The sequence below is a fragment of the Falco naumanni genome, chromosome 5, assembly GCF_017639655.2.
Source record: "Falco naumanni isolate bFalNau1 chromosome 5, bFalNau1.pat, whole genome shotgun sequence".
Lineage (NCBI taxonomy): Eukaryota > Metazoa > Chordata > Aves > Falconiformes > Falconidae > Falco > Falco naumanni.
The window spans coordinates 18,240,446-18,257,302 of record NC_054058.1 but is presented as its reverse complement, the minus strand read 5'-3'; the positions used below and the strand labels follow the sequence as shown (position 1 = coordinate 18,257,302).

Genomic DNA, 16,857 nt, shown 5'->3' with positions numbered 1-16,857 from the left:
CCCCCTGAGGTCCTCACCGGGAGATGAGCAAGTCTTCCAGGTTTCAGCCCACCTGATTACGGCAGAGAGGAGTGAGTTTCTGCTGAGGGAGCCACTCTGCTGCCGCGACGGGGTCCCCTCTCTCCGCGGGTTCAGGCGGTCTGAGGGCCGTCATGGCTCCCCCCCCACGGGGGGCTCCCGCTGGGCAGCCCCACCAGGTGTGCACGGCTCACGCTGCTGCTCCGTGCCCTGGGGGCGGCCTCTCTGCCCCTTCCCCACGCACTGGGCACCGCGACCACAGCCCCAACCAGGCTGGGACGCCCCCGCTCTGGCCACCCCCCCCCCGAGGTGCAGCACCCGCGCATCTTCCTCCCGGACCCGGCGCCGCTGCTCGGCGGGCAGTGCTGCCGGCCGGGGCGCGCTCCTCTTCTGGGGTGTCCGTGCCCCGCCGCTGGCTGAATGATCCCAGACCTGCCTTTGCGGGGCGGCGGGCGCAGCGGCCCCGGCCCCCGGGCTCCTGGCTGGGCCGCGGGGCTGCCGCGGGGGGACCCGCCAGGCGCGGGGCGGCGGTTGGGGACGGTGCGGAGAGGGAGGGGGCCGGGCGGGGGCCGATGGCCGCCAGGGGGCGCTGGCGAGCGGCGCGGCCGCCGCTGGGGCTGGCGGCAGAAAGCGGGGCGCCGGCGGCGCTGCCCGCAGCGGCGAGCGCGGAGCGGGACCGACCGCCCCCGCTCCGTTCCGGCACGGCCGGTGCCCGCGGGTCGAGCGGGAGAGGCGGGGGGGCGCGGGGCCGCAGCGGAGCCCCGCAGCAGCTTGCTGCTCCGGCCGCCCATCTCTCCCTCCCTGCCCCCCTCCTTCCCTCCCGCGGCGGCCGGGGGGCGGGCGGGCGGCCGGGGCACCCCGCATCAGGGGCGGGGTGGAAATTTACCGGGGCCGCCCGCAGCGCGGCGGCGAGCGGGGGAGAGCGCGCGGGCTCGGCGGGAGGCGGAGGGAGGGCGGGGAGCGGCGGAGCATCGTCTGGCGGGGAAAGCGAGGGACCAAATGACCGTGAGGAAGGGCGGCAGCCGCCACCGCCGAGAGAGGAGCCAGCCGCGGCGCAGTCCCAGCCCCGGCAGGAGACCCGACGCCCGCGGGGCCCGGCCCCCCCCCGGCCGGCGGGGCGGCGATGGCGGCGGGCGGCGGGCGGCGGGCGGGCCGCCGGGCTTAGGGCGCGGGCGGCGGCGGGGCTGAGGCGGGGCCCCCCCCGCCCGCGGGCGCCGCATGGCGCGGGCCTGATGCCGGAGAGCGGCCCGGCGCGGCGGCGGCGCTGCGGGAGGAGGATGGCGGGGCTGGCGTGGAAGTGGCCGCGCACCCGCCTGCCCGTGGGGGCCAGCGCCCTGGGCGTCTTCGTCCTCTGCTGGCTCTACGTCTTCCCCGTCTACCGGCTGCCCGACGAGAAGGAGATCGTGCAGGGGGTGCTGCTGCAGCAGGGCAAGGCGTGGAGGAGGAACCAGACTGCGGTCGCCCTGTTCAGGTAGCGCCGTGCGCGGCTCAAGGGCAGCCGGGGGCGGGCGGCCGGGGGTGGGCAGCGGGCTCCGGGCGGCAGGAGCCCCGCCGGGCGCCCCCCACCCCGCCAAGCCCCAACTTCGTTTTCCCCGGCGCGACCCTTTGTGCTTTCGCAGGGAGCGAGGGGCAGGCAGGGCCCCTCTTGCCCAGCAAAACTTTTTTGGGTGGCTGTGCTGCGGGGGGGAGAAGGGCTGGCGCCGGGCATGGAGGCTGGTTTCTCCTCGCAGGGCTGCGAGCCCGTCTGGGACGCCTTGCCGGGGGGGCTGAGGTCCCCGAGGCTGGCAGCAGCCTGCACAATGGGATGCTCCTCGCTTGCCGGGTAGCGGCTGCAGCGGCGGCCCCTCCGGTCGCTAACAAAGCGAGGGGCTCGGGGCCCGGTGCCCGGCATCGCCCGGTGCCGGTGGCAGCCTGCGTGCCAGCCACAGCCGAGCTGGCGGATCTCCCTGGGGTGCGTAGGGGAAGGTTTGCCTGGATGTTAATTCGTGTCAGCATCCCCGCTCTCAGGAGCACTTTGGGAGCTGCGTGCTGGTTCCCGACTCTCTGCAGTTTATCAGAGAAACCACGTGAAAAGGCACCTTTTTCTCTGCGTTTCTTTTGACGTGGCTGGGAAATGGCGATAATCCTTGGAGCCCTTGTCACCTTCCCCAGCTGCACAGGAGGGGAGGGGTGTTGCAGTCAGGGTGCCACATCTGCTGCTGGTGGAGAGCCAGGTCCCTGCAGGGGGGTGGTGGTGGTGGTGTGAGGATTTTCTGAATGACCCCGGCTTAAAAGCCTGTGCAGGGGGGACTTGCATCCCCTCGAAAATTTCTCACGTGTCTGGGTAAAATACAGACAATGGGAAGAGAGGCCCGTTTCCCTTCCTTTCCTGGAGGGAAGTTGGGTTTTCTCTCTATCCTTTAAGTAGTAAACGAAAGATCAGAGTGAGTGGCAATCAAAGTGCCTACAAAGGGGCCCTCTTTCTTTAGCAAATGCTAGAATGAATTGGATCCAAATTCAAAGGGACTTCTTTTGCTTTTCTTTCTTTTTTTTTTTTCTTTTTAAAGAGGTGTACAGCTTTATTTGACGTTATTCAATATTTTTTGAATGCAGCTCAACTTGTATTTGTCATGAACTGGAGCTGGCTTGTGTTGTTTAATATCTTGTCTGCTGGGATAACAGGAACTTTACAGTTCTTCAAAAGCGCGTTCTTCCCTTAGCCCCTGGAGCCTGCAGGAAATAGGAGCAGTGAGAGTGATAAGCGGCGTGTGTTAATGTCATCTCATCGGGTAGGCCTGGAAGAAGTTCTCCCTTAAATACAGAGCTAGCGATAAGGTACAGATGCAGGATCCTTTTCGAAAAACACTAACAAATACTAGAAACTAGGTTGATCTTCTCAGTTTCTAATTAATCTTAATCCTGTTATGCCACAGATCCTCATTTTTGGGGGTAGATGAATCCAGATTTTTAAAAAAAATTACCCTGATATGTGATGTCGGAAAGAGTTTGATGTATTATTGTTCATGTTTGTAAGCCAAATTTTGTTTGAAGATATTGCTGCTGCAGCTTTGGTTTAAAAAACAGGTTTTAGAACGTTTCCACCACATGGTTTAGTAACAAAAACTCTGCTGGCTCATTAACTATTCCACTTGCCCATATGTTTTTCCACTTCCTAAGCATAGCGATTATCTCAGAGATGCTATTGAAGAGAGTCTCTTGCAATGAAAGGAGCTATTATTTCTTGTCTGTGTCTCTCGATGAGTTGGTGCAGTGCTAAATACAATAAGCTTTAAATCAGTTTGCTTTAAAAAATAAAGTTTTGAAGAGGAAATGGACACTTGAGATACGTACTGAGTATACCATCATATTCAAATAATTGTGAAGCGGAACTCTATTTTTGTTGCTGCATAAATTTGCTTCTCTTAATACTGGTAGAAGGTTATGAAATTGAAGTCCATGTCAGGTAAGCTGCTGTATGTTGTGAGGTGATTGACAGAAACAATGTCTTGCTCTTTGCTACAGTCCTGCTGTCTCTGTGCAAGAGCACTGTAAAAGCTCCGAGTTTCGGTTTCTACTGGAAGCTGCCTGTGAATGCGAGTCTCTGTTTTAATTGGGAAGGAGGTATAGAGCTTCACAGAAATCCTGCGTGCGGACTTGGAAGTAATATGGCTTTCCATAATAGCCTAATATTGAGTGGGTTTTAATATATTATTAAGAATGACATTAATTGCCATTCCCTCTAGCCCCCCTGCCACATTCTGGTTACCAAACAATTTTGGTTTTACTCAGTTTTGGTGAATAAATTTGAATTTATGTATGCTAAAAATCTATATGAGAAAGTGCAAACTTTTATATTACTGCTTTGTATATACTGCAGTGGCATTTGTGGTACTGTACAGGTGTTTGAATAGCCAGGTTCTTGCCACACAGAGGAAACATCTGATGGTTTTATATCTTTCTCCTCCTATAAACTTACTGGACTGCTATCATTGAAGTAAGATTATTGTCCCTGAGTAATTAACTTGATCAAAACATACTTTTAAGCCTCAGAAGTGCTATTCCCCCTTTGCCTTCTGTACCTGGATCAAAGACAACTTCACTAAGTAATTTGGCAAGGTCAATGAAAATGTCTGGGGTAATTTGGGTTGAACCCTGGCAGCCGAGTGCCACTAACTCCTTGATCTCCACTGCTCTTTCCTCCTCCTCTCTGTACAGCCAGAAACTTCATGTAGAGACCTGGCCGATGTAAACTCTTGCTTATTCAAGAACCAAGGCTGTCCTGGTATTTGTGGGATGGTTTACATGAGGGTTTTGTGTTTGAATATGGAGGTGTGGAATTTGTTTTCAAACTGTAAATAGCCACGGATTGCTGCTTTTGAGGTGTGTGTTGCCTTGCTGCAGCTGTAAGGATAGTTTATGGGAGTAACAAAATGAGCAGGATTAAGCCTTTGACTCCAGTGCGTGTCTGTGTTTAAAGCGTGCTCTCAGCCTTGACTCTGCGTACGTTGCTTCCGTGAGTAATTCAGGCATGATGAGCATTGAGTCCCGTGGCCAGCAGTGCAGTGGGTGTCTGTGCAAGAGCTGCCAGGGTTCTTAGGTGGAAGGACAGATCCTGAAATGCCTGAAGATACAACTGATGTGGTTAAAAGAGCTCTTGGTCCAAATCCTTTCCTCAGTTGAAACATAGCTTCCTTTAAAGTCCTTGAATTCTGAGCACTGGGAGTTGAGCGTAGCCTACTAGCAGGCTATGGCTATTAGCATCCTTTACATTTCAGGACACTGGTGGCTGTGGGTAGTCAAACTCTCTGCTGTGGAAACATCTCCTCACTGATAAATACTGAATAACAGTCTGTCAGTCAGATGGTAAACTGCTTGATCCTGAGCTTCAAAGTGGTCAGAATAGGAACGAGATGGTCAGTAGTGTTACTAATGGCTAGTATGTCTAATTTACCTACGATGTAACGGCTTGTCATCCTCTGAGATGGTTAATGTTATTGTGCCCTAATTGTTTTTACCGATTACATAGTGGGTTTTTTTTAAGGGCCTAGTGCTGCTTAAATTATTTTGCAAAAATGTTGTTAACTGTTGTTATTAGTGAAGTAAATGACATACAATAATACCTTTAGGGTGATTTTACTTAAAAAGATTGCAGTTGATTGAAGGCAGAGCTGGACCTTTTCGCCTGTTTTACAAGCTCCATACAACCGCAAATCCCAAGCAACTCTATGTTTATCTGACACTTGTCCTTCATTTGTTGCCCTGGGTGGACCTCCTCTGGGGAGTGAGTATGCTTGTGGGGGGCAGTGGGCTTTTGGCTCTCAGGACTCCCACCAAAAGGGTTTGATGGCAATTAGTGACTTAGGTTAGAGGTTCTTTGGGAAGAAATAGGACAGTCTCATCTGCAAGGCAACAAAAACACTGCCCTTGAGGTTCAGATTGTGTTCTTGCTTCTGCTGCAGCCCTTTTGTGTGATGGTGAAAAGTCAGCCAGGGTTTATTCTGCGGATGGGTTGTTTGAGCTGGTGGCAGATGTCTCCTGTGAACTCACTGTTTGTGACCTGCCTCTAGTCCAAAGCATCTGCTACAACTTGGCTCTGCTCCCCGGTACTGTCCTCTCTGTCCCTAGAGCCAAACCCACCATGCCTATCTTGGCAGGTGGCTTCTCCACTCCTTTGTCGTCAGGTTTGACCTCTTGTCCATTTTCCAGGGACAGAGGGGAGAAGATACTGGCCTGAAGTCACATGACAGGGTCAGTGACTGAACTGGACGGAGTATCCAGATGTGGTGGACTCTGGTGCTTGCAGTGTGGGTGTGGACGGACTGTGTGCCTCTTCTACTGTGAGCCTTTGCATGCTTTGCAAAAACAGTGCTGGAGGGGGTCTTCCCACTGTAACCTTCTCTGCCAGCTGTTAGTGCCTGTACCTAGAGTACAATCACAACATGCGCTGAAGAACATCCTCTTCTGCAAACAATTTTTAATTCTAGTTTGTATTAACAGAGAACTAGAATTTCAGGTCACTTCCCTGTCTGGGTAAGACAAATGCTGTTGCCAAGTTAGGGAGAGTCTTTAGTTCAGATGGCTTTTTCTCCTCTTTTGATGTGAGCATTGCAAATTATACGAGTGTTGCAATCCTTACTGCAATATTTCAAGGCAAATCTGAGAAGAAACTTCATATTGCTCTGGTTGACTAGATAAAAGTTTTGCCCTGCTTAAACAGCTTTATCAGATACTGAATTATTCCTGATTCTTTCACTGAGATGTGTGAAAAGTGGAGTTAGAATTAGAGCTGGGAGATGCTGGGTTGGCTTAATTCTGTCTGTGTGGCCCATGAATCCCTGCCCTGAAGCCATCAGATATGCTCAAATGTTGTGCATTGGCAGTGGCCAAATCCAGCTCATTTTGCTCTCCTGAGCCGGTGTCACTGCTGCCTGACTGTGTTTGTAACTCAGTTGTTAACATTTTCAATGGCATTTTTCAGTTGTATTTGCTGCACTGGTGATAACTGCATATTTTTAATTTGTAGTAAATTATCAGTGTCTCCAAGAGCAGGTTAAAGGTGAGAGGAAAGAAATGTTCTTACTCCATTTTATTATTTGGAGGCTGTAGCAAAGAAAGCAAGCTGTAGAGAGATCTGGCTCCATATCTTCAAGGTCTTTTGATGTCTTTGGATACCTAAATTACATGAAACAATGAGAATTAGTTATCTGAGTTAATTCATGGCAACTTTGCAGATGAGGGCTGTGGTGGCACAATAGAAATTGACTTAAATTCCTGAGTTCCAGCTCATGGTATTCTCCTTCCTTGCCTCTATGTAAGATTTTCGTACAGACTTGGATTCCACCTTCCTCACGAAACAGACAGTCGAGATCCCTATTTCTAGTATCTGCTCTTGCAAAGTTTTGCATTGCTGCTTTACTTTGAATTTTTAAAATCTCTGGTGCAGCCAGCATTTATGGGAGGGTGTAGCCAACTCCCTGAGGCTCTTTTCCTGTTAGCTGGGAGCATCCAAAGGCCCAGAGCCAGGCAGTGGGGAACAGGAGGAACAGAGACTTTACTGGAATTTAGGTTACATGACTAAGGCCCTGAAATCTGGTATGTACATACAGAGACACTGCTGGATGTATGTATTTTCACATCTGTGCTTTCCCTTTTACTGCCTTATAGTGGATGGAATGGGCACTGAATCATGCAAACAATACAGTAACCCATGATTTATTCCTCTACTTGTAATTTTCATCCTCAGAGCAGCCAAGAATGTTGCTTCCATTTGATGTGTGGTCAGTGACATATATAAAAAGACCTGTTTTTGAGGCTAGTTGCTACTAGATATATGCATGGAAAATGAATTGTCGTTCTCCTTTTAGTATTTATCTTCCCACGGTGAGGAGGAACCTCACTGAACTAAGGCGGCTGTTTGGACTGCAGTCTTCTGCTGTTCGAGTTTTTTCAAGCACCAAAAAATACTTAGTTTTAAATCTTTGTATATATATTAATCTTTTTCTATGTGCTGCGTGTGGTTCCCAAAATGCAAGAAAATATCTCCTAATGTTAAATCATTTTAATATAGCTGCATGGAGTTAAATTCATACCGAAGCATGTTAATCTGTATTATGTAGCATTTGCAAACCTCAGTGGAGATTCAGGTTTTGTAGTGTCAAAATTTTTACATATAGAAGACCAGAGACAATTAGTCTCCTAAGTCTTGGAATCTAAACTGATTACATAAACAGAGGGTGGGGTGGGACATGTCACTGATAAGTCACTTAACCCTAGCAAAGTCTTTGTAAAGTAATTATTGTGGAAGCTCTGGGCTTCGTGAAGAAGCTGCGCGTGCTGCCTTGACCTTAGCGGTATTTGAAAATTTTAACAAGGTGAATTACGCTGTGGAGAACAATATCCTGGCTTTAACTAGGATTCTGGAGGTCAATTTCCCACTGCTCCCTTCAAGAAAAAGGTGAAGGCTGTGAAATTAGATTGTTATAAAACATTTATAAACATTATAAAACATTAGATGTTATAAAACGTTTTCTGGCCAGTAGAGTGGTGGTTGCTTTTTTTGTTTGTTTGTTTTATTAAATCAACGGATTGAATTATTTTAACTTCCCATATTCCTTCTGCATGCAAAATGCCTTCCTGAATTTCTTGGTTTAGAGATTCCTTTTCAAGTGGAGATGTGGCTACAATGAGGCTTTTAAAGCTTCTGGGAACAGCTGAAAAGAAATGGTTAACTTCTTTGTCGTCCATGTTTGCTGTGAGCTTAATTTAATTTCCTGAAAAAACATTTTGTTTATCTTTTTATTTTTTTTCCTTTTTTTTTCTCCCCTCCACTTCTTCTTCAGGCTCTTCCCATTCTTAAGCTGCTTGACATCCTTCTCAGCTTTCAAGGGAGCCCCAGACTCTTTGGACGGCTCCTTCTGTGGTTCTGTAACGAGCATTCATAGCAGTGATGTAAAGAACTTGTGTGAAATTATTTACTCCTTTATCTCCCTCCCCTACTGAGTTGCCAGTCACCTTCTTCAGAGTCATGCAGCTCCTGCTGAACCTCAGGGCATCTGTCGTTTTCCCTCCTCGACATGCCAGTTGTTGGCTATCAGCCTTTCCAGGTAAACTGCAGACTTTGCCTTAATGTAGCAGTGAGATAAAGTCTCTACTTATCAGGTTGCCTTTGCTCTGAGGATGCACAACCAACTTTAATTTAAAAGCTGCTGTATAGCTTGCCTATATTTTAAGGAGCGCTAGGAAAACAGATCAGTTACTTTGCTTGGTTTCTTGTGGGAAAAATTTGCTCTGCCTGTTCCTGGAATGACTGGAGTGGCCATGGCTGTAATAGATGATTAACGGCTTTGTATTTCCTGTCAAAGATGAAAGACAAACAAACAGAACACTATTTATTTTTTTTTCCACTGTGAAAAGATTTTAATGTTTTCCTATGTGCTCTGTCTTGGCCAAATGTCAGCTCTGGTCATGCTATTTCATCTGCCTCCATGTCTGGAGTTTCTATCGTGTATGATGTTCTACTTGTGCTGTTGGTCCATCAGTGCGGTATGTCTCAGCGCAGAGTGACGAAGTATCTGCTGCTGTAGGCACTACTCAGAAGTGCCACAAGACTTGAGAGAACCAGTCCATAAGGCATTCAAATGTGCAATGAGGGGGTGATGCTGAATCCAGAACTCTCTCAGTGGAAGTTGGTAAGGCTTAGGCTTAAGGGCACATGGGATGAAGGCTCCCAAGTTACTCGGCTCTGTCTGAATCTTTCTACTTTTGACTGTCAGGGGAGAGGATTCTGGTTCCCCAGATACTTTTGTACATTGCAGGAAATGGCGTTATAAAGGGAGTTAAAGAAACTGTGTCTCCATGACATGGTTAGCTCTTGTAACTGATCTTCAGGTCTAAGTCACTGCTGAAGTCAGTGGGGAATTCCGTGAATAATTACCACTCTGTACATAAATTATCATTTATATGGTGTCATAAGCCTGCAGAGAGATGTTCCATGCTCTGAAGGTTTTTCAGTCCACACATGTGTGTAGTGAGATTTATCCCAGCTGCGTAGATTAGGAATTTTGATTAATGGAGTGGGTTTTCCCTCTGTTAGTACAATTTTTAATGTGAAGAAATACCCAGGCTTTTTGCTAGTGACAGGCTGCCTGAATGTTCTGTGGAAGAATGATCCAAATACTTCTGCTGAGGGTTTGGTGGGTGCCGGTCCTTGCTACTGGTACCTGGAGGTACCAGCTTACTACTTGTAAAGTGTAAAATTTGTGTAAATTTTTGTCTTCTTTCCGTGGCTTCCACTGAAGCATTAATCTATTCAAAAGGGAGTGGAATAGCTCTTTATTCCACATGTAGTATTCACTTGAGAAATTAATCCCTGTTCCTGGATAGTAACTTACAGCTTTACTCTGTTTTCCCTAATGAGTTTCACTGTTAGCAATGCTTGTAGAGTCTTCTTTATTTCTAAATGATGATAAACTTTTAATTATTGATGGGTAAATATTTTCATTACATTTCACTCGCTTACATTTGTCACAAATTCTCCCCGGTATTTATATGATGGTATGTTACCATTTGTAATAGGTTGTATGCTCTGTCTGGCACAGTATTTAAAAGCATGTGTGTGGGATCAGGCACGTGCCTTTGTAAGGTACAACACAGGAAAGGATTCCAAGAAGGTCAATGGGATCCTGGGGTGCATTAGGAGGATCACAGCCAGCAGGTCGAGGGAGGTGATCTTCACCCTCCACTCTGCCCTGGTGAGGCCACACCTGGAGAGCTGTGTTCAGTTCTGGGCTCCCCAGTTCAAGAGAGACGGGGAATGACTGGGCAGGGCCCAGCGGAGGGCTACCAGGATGATGAGGGGACTGGAGCAGCTCCCTGCTGAGGAACGGCTGAGAGAGCTGGGCCTGTGTAGCCAGGAGAAGGGAAGGCTGAGAGGGGACCTTACCCGTGCCTACAGATACCTGAAGGGTGAGTGTCAAGAGGATGGGGCCAGGCTCTTCTCAGGGGTGCCCAGGTGTGACAGGACAAGGGGCAACGGGCACAAACTGCCACATGGGAAGTTCTGTCTCAATATAGGGAAAAACTTCTTTACTTTGAGGGTGACAGAGCGCTGGGACAGGCTGCCCAGAGAGGCTGTGGAGGCTCCTTCTCTGGAGAAACTCAAAACCCACCAGGATGTGACTCTGTGCAGCCTGCTGTAGGAGAACCTGCTTTAGCAGGGGGTGTCAAACTAGATGATCTCCAGAGGTCCCTTCCAACTCTGACCATTTTGTGATTAATCATAATCTAAGGTTAATAAAGAAGCCAAAGAATTAATCTTCAGAGACTGGTGAAATTCAGATTCTCTACTTTTGACCACACTTTTTATGCCTCAGGTTAAGCAACTGTTTCCTTAACCATTGTCCTTCTCCTTTAGCTGCTCTTCTTTGTTCCCTATTCTTTGCATTTGTCTTATCTTCTACCTAAGTCCTGTCTGGGGACACAAAGGATGGCTATCACACAGCCTGTGTGCTGTTTGCTGCCATCACCCTGCTCAGCTGCCTGGTACGTGCATTTTCCTCCCCCCTCCTCCCCCAGCCAGGTCTGTCGTGAGTGTTCATTCTCTGTCATTGAGTCTCAGCACCTACTGAACAATGCTGCCGGCCAGCAGTGTGCCCCTCAGCGTCGTGCCACCACAGCGCATTCGCTGGCAGCCCCCAAGCAGCAGCGTTCCCTAATGCTTCATGTGATTCCTCACGTGGCGTTGTCGTTGGGCCCTACAGCATTGCCCTGTGTCTCAGACCCATGTGCCCCACAGCACAGGGATCTGCTGGTCCCCTACACACTGGCCCCATGGCAGCACCTCCAGGTCATCCTCAGGTGGTCCTCAAGACTTTTGCTGCAGTCATGGGAGCCAGGGGATAAAAGGGTATTTGGTGAGTAGCCACTCAGAGCACAGCGAGAGCCGCTTGCGTGGAATGGGAGGAAATTAGGAGCTAAGGATTTGTTACTCTTTCTTCCTGAAGCATCTTTTCAGCTGGTCTTTATGTTCTCTCATGATGAGCCTGACCCATGGGAGTCATTGACTTGGTGTGTTCGGTCTCTGGATCATGTGAAAGCTTGGTGGGAGCAAGACAGCTGGGAGCCCTAAGAAAGGTGGGAGCTGCAAGACCTGTCACACAAGGTCTCTGTCACTAAACTGCAGCAGTGAGTGCTGCAGTAGACATCCCTAGGTAATTAGAAGTGTGGTGTTTAGGCTGCAGTCTTTAGATTACCCGTGCTTGTTCATGGATGATTTACTGCCATCCACTCAGTCAACATGAGCTTATTTGTCTGAGCAAGGTTCACACTCTTTGCAGTCTCCCACGTTGTGCCATTTACTACCTAATGACAATGTAAAAGGCATGAGAATAAACCCATATAGGGTATGGCCATAATATGGGATATAAAGAAAATGCAATATTCATGAGGCAATAGCGGAGGAGTGCTGTTGGATGAGATGAGAATGGGAATGATGGGGAGAAGTTGCTTGCTACAGCTTGCTTGAAGTTCCATTGTAACCATGCACGCACAACCACATGCAGGGCTCCATGCCTCTCCTGGCCTCTCTCAGATGGCAGCTCTGGGGGGGGCAAATAGTGACAGAGCAACTTGTGTAATTATTAACCCTGAAAACGAGCGAACGGGAAGCAGACACAAAGGGCTGTGAAGCGGGGAAGGTGTTGGCTTGTTTCTTCTCCCAGCCTTTACGCACAGGAATGGGCAAGAGCAGTGCTGTGAGGGCAGTGAGGTGGTGCCGTTCTGAAGCACAGAGGATGCTTCTGTGTTACATTATGTAGGATTCTTTGTGATGAATGTGACAGCCTGACATGGGTTAAAACTTTGCAGTTTTTTTTCCCCAAACGTTTGCTGCAACTGGGGAGTCTAGGTTAGTGTGTGTGTGTGTGTTTTTGATGGGTATGATGAGGATAGCCATGTCTGGAGTATGTGAGTGAACTATCAAGATGCCTGTATTTCATGCTAATGCTTGAATAAGCCTGAGTGAGAAATACAGACTTGCATCAGTGGAGAGCTGTACGCTTCTGTGTGATCCAGATGTTTCTGTAGGGCAACAAGATTTCCAGAAAAGTCAGAAGAAAGAAAGTTTTTAAAAGTGAGGTGAGCTAATAGGGAGAATCTTCTATGAATTTCAGTTGTGTCTTGGGCAGGAAAAAGAGGAGAAAAATGTTTTTCTAGCAAGAAGGGGGAAGAATCCTCAAAAAAAAAAAAAAAAAAAGTTCTGTGTGATGCATAGAAAGATCATGGGCCGTGCTGGATCAGTTGATTGCAACCCAGGCTGAGTGAAAAGTAACTTTGAAAGAAATACATGCTGGATTTAACTTTTGTTTGGTTTTTACTAGACCTGCATAATTTTTGTGATATTAATCAAGAAATACCAGTGGGATGAGAAATTTCAGTCTGTCTGTATACATCTGTCCTGCATTTCTGAAGAGTTATCTGTAAACCAGATAGCTCACCTGTAAGTCATGACAAAGTTTATACTTCACCCACAGCTACTCCTTGGTTATGTGGAGCTTAAAATTTATCACTGTGAGGGTCTAAATGGAGGAGTGTTAGAAGATCTTTGCCAAGAGCCATGATCCCAGGTGTTTTCAGGCTTTGGAGCTCTGAGGCTCAACAGTCCAAGGGTTGTCCACCTGTGAAATTTCACCTGGCTTGGTGGCGGTTACTCCTCTCCCAGAGCAAAGCAGGAACAAATGCTGAACTATGTATGTTTGAGGTTTGAATGATGTAGGGGCAGTTAGTATGACTTGGGGAATGCTACAAAGTCTGATATTGCCCATCCTTGTAATAGCTGTGCCAGCTCCTGCATTTAAGTGAATGTGTGACTGTCCTGATTTCATAGAATAAAAATGAAAAAGGATTTTTTTAGTCCTCATAGCTGAAGTGAAGGGCTTGAAAAGATGACTGGTGGCTTGTGCCCCAAAAGGCAAATAAAAATCCATTGTGGGTTGTTTTCCAGATGCCTAATTTCTGTGCCTTAATCATAATTTTGGGGGCCTGACTCATGATTTTTAAATGCTAGGCATTGCTATAATGAGAATTACGTGTCAGCCTATAATTAGATGGATTTTTTTAACTAAGGAAACTGCAACAGTGAGGGGAATAGGAGAAACAAAACCAATCTGGGCATTTCTTTATAGGTCATATTATTAATTGAACATTTTGTCTTGGCACCCAGCAAGCATCTAGTACAAACACACTTGCTGAGCCTTATGGACAAATGCTGAACATCTCCAGGGTTTAGCATGCCCAGTTGGATGAAGCAGTAAAAATGCACATGAGATATTTATTCTTTCTGTCCCACTCCAGTCATTGCCTTTAAATGCTTAAGCCTATCCAGAAGGGAATGGCAGAGTGTGGAACTTGAGCTGGCTGATCCGAAAATGGTAACAACAACAAAAAAGTAAACCTATCATTAGAGAAATCATGTGTTTTGATAGTTCTGTTTAGACAACAGAACAAGTGAAAACAGTTATCTAGTGTAGCTCAGTAAATACTAATGGGTCCAGCATGTGATAACATGTTTATTTTTGCCTTGGGTCTTTGATGAGTGAACATAGTGCTTCCTGTCATTTTGTTTTGTGCTTCACTTGTCAAACAGGCCATTGCTAGTGAAAGTCTTGTACTAAGAGGGTTGCGTTTGTTGTTCTTCCACACCTAATCTGTGGAAAAATGTGTTTGCTGGCCTTGGTAATTATACTGGCAGTTGGTTTTATAAGTTTAGTACAAATTCTGTTTTCTCTTCTGCTGTGGAACAGCACATCTACATCATAGAGAAGAGCAAAGTTACCTCTGCTGGCGTGGTGGCAGACGGGTTGGTAGGGGTTTCCAGTGGAGTGCATGCTTTCTTTGGAGCATAACCAGGAGCATGTGGGTAGTGTGCTTTCACTTGAAATCATGGGTCAGCTGAGATGAATATGAGCATGCTTAGGTGTGGCGCTTAAGTTCTTTCCCAAATTTGACTTAATCGTTTGGTTTCAGGTGGTGTCTTGGTGTCGTGTGTGGCTGTGCAGCCTGTCTTGTGTGACTCTTACTCCTTTTCATTTAAAATAGATGACTTATTTTGCCTTAGTGAAAAAGAAATTTTAAAAGTACTGAGAAGTTGTTTCCACTCCTGAAATGACCCCAGTCTACACGTATTTTTTACACAGTTTGGTAACTGCTAAGAACAGATTAGCTTTCAACAAGTTTAATGATTAAATAGCTAGGCTTTGTCATTTCATTATCATCTTTTTGGGTCTAAACTAAATGGGTTGCATGTATCGATGTATCGGGGTGGGGGGAGAGTCTCCCAAAACACACTGGCTCTGGGCTAGGCATCAAGCACATGAATCCTAGAATCATTTAGGTTGGAAAAGACCTTTGAGATCCTCAAGTCCAACCATTAACCCAAGACTTCCAAGTCCATCACTAAACCATATCCCTAAGCACCACATCTATGCACTTTTTAAACACCTCCAGCGATGGTGACTCCACCACCTCCCTGGGCAGCCTGTTCTAATGCTTGACCACCCTTTTAGCGAAGAAGTTTTTTCTAATATCCAATCTAAACCTCTCCTGGCACAACTTGAGGATGTTTCCTCTTGTCTTGTCACTAGCTGTCTGGGGGAAGAGATTTATCCCCACCTGCCTACAACGTCCTCTCAGGTGTAGAGATCAATAAGGTCCCCCCTGAGCCTCCTCCTCTCCAGGTTAAACAATCCCAGTTCTCTCAGCCGCTCCTCATCAAACTTGTGCTCCAGACCCTTCACCAGCTTCACTGCCCTTCTCTGGACACTCTCCAGCACCTCTGCATCCGTCTTGAAGCGAGGGGCCCAAAATTGAACACAGTATTTGAGATGCAGCCTCACCAGTGACGAGTACAGGGGGACAATCACTCCCCTAGTCCTGCTGGCCACATGACTTCAGATAGAAGCCAGGATGCTGGTGGCCTTCCTGGCTACACTGCTGGCTCATGTTCAGCCGGCTGTTGATCAACATCCCCAGGTCCTTTTCCAGCAGGCAGCTTTCCAGCCACTCTTCCCCAAGCCTGTAGCATTGTGTGGGGCTGTTGTGACCCAGGTGCAGGACCTGGCACTTCTCCTTGTTGAACCTCATACAATTGTCCTTGGCCCATCGGTCCAGCCTGTCCATATCCCTCTGCAGAGCCTTCCTACCCTCAAGCAGATCAACACTCCCCTCCAACTTGGTGTCATCTGCAAATGAAAAGTATTTTTAAACCAACTTTCAGGCAGTGTTCCTATCTTAAGATGCCTTGTTGAAGGACTAAGTAGGTTGAATGATTTAGTTAATGAATTTTTACTTTTATCCTCATACTTAGCACATTCCTTGCATTAATTGGTTGGAGGTTTGTTAAGGATTTTTGCTTGCTCTTTTTAGCAGCATCTTTTAAGTATTGATGCTGTAAAAGACCGTAAAACTTAAGAAAGTTGATTCACAATGAAATGTACTTTGGGTAGTCTGGGCTTGTCCTTCCCCTGAGGAAGCTGGTATGCCTCCTCTCAAAAGAGTACTAACATTTCTTTCCTTGTTTGTCAAAGTTTGTATGACATTGAGTGTCTCAATAGCAGACCTGCACTGGTCCACATTCATTTGTTTTAAACTGAAGCAGTTAATGAAGACTACTCAAAAGTTATTCTCTACAACCAGCATTGCTGTGATGCCCATTCTACTTGCCAGAGCCTCCTCTGAATGCTGGTGTCTGCTGCTGTTTTAGCAGGTCTTTGGTGGAGAGATCCAACACTGTCTTATGCCATATCTGCACCCTCCCAGTATTAGAAAGGGAAAGAACTGTTGCAGGTGTGCTGGTGGGGAGGTGCCCTTAGGGTTCCTTACTTCCTTTCCCTTGTCATGCCCTCGCGTCCCTCCCTGCCTGGAGGCCAGGTAGGTACTGTGGGTACTGTCCCTTGAGAGCTTACTCGCAGGTGACATTGCGGGCGCGCCAGCTCAAGAGTAACTTGTGCCCTCGTGGTTTGGAAGCAGATTACCTTAATGCTTTGGATCAACTCCAAAACTATCTCAGCTGTCAGCAGCACCTCTTTCCACTTTAAAGAGTAAGTTCTCCTATAAATAGCAGTACTAATTAGGCTCTGTTTGTGTCCCACTTCCCTTGAGTCCTGTTGTCCCCTGTGCCATGACTGGGGTGAGAGGCAGCGGGTGCTGACTGAGCAGCTGGCTGTGCTTGGGCAGGGTGCACAGCTCTGCTGACGTGGGGCTCATAAAATTGGGTCTCCCTTCTACCCAAGTTTTCATACTTACAGGATCTTAATCGTATATGATATTTTCCCTCTTCCCTGTTCAAATGTTGCTGAAGTTAACCAA

The 16,857-nt window shown here is 47.6% G+C and overlaps 1 protein-coding gene across 1 annotated transcript in view; it reads left to right on the top strand.

Annotated features, from left to right (window-relative positions):
- The first annotated feature begins 659 nt into the window (after positions 1 to 659).
- ST8SIA1 (ST8 alpha-N-acetyl-neuraminide alpha-2,8-sialyltransferase 1) overlaps positions 660 to 16,857 on the top strand; it is a 141,979-nt gene continuing 125,781 nt past the window's right edge. The window contains exon 1 of the mRNA XM_040595595.1: positions 660 to 1,489. Coding sequence (XP_040451529.1) covers positions 1,251 to 1,489 — 239 coding nt within the window. The 5' untranslated portion in view covers positions 660 to 1,250. The remainder of the gene's footprint in view (positions 1,490 to 16,857) is intronic.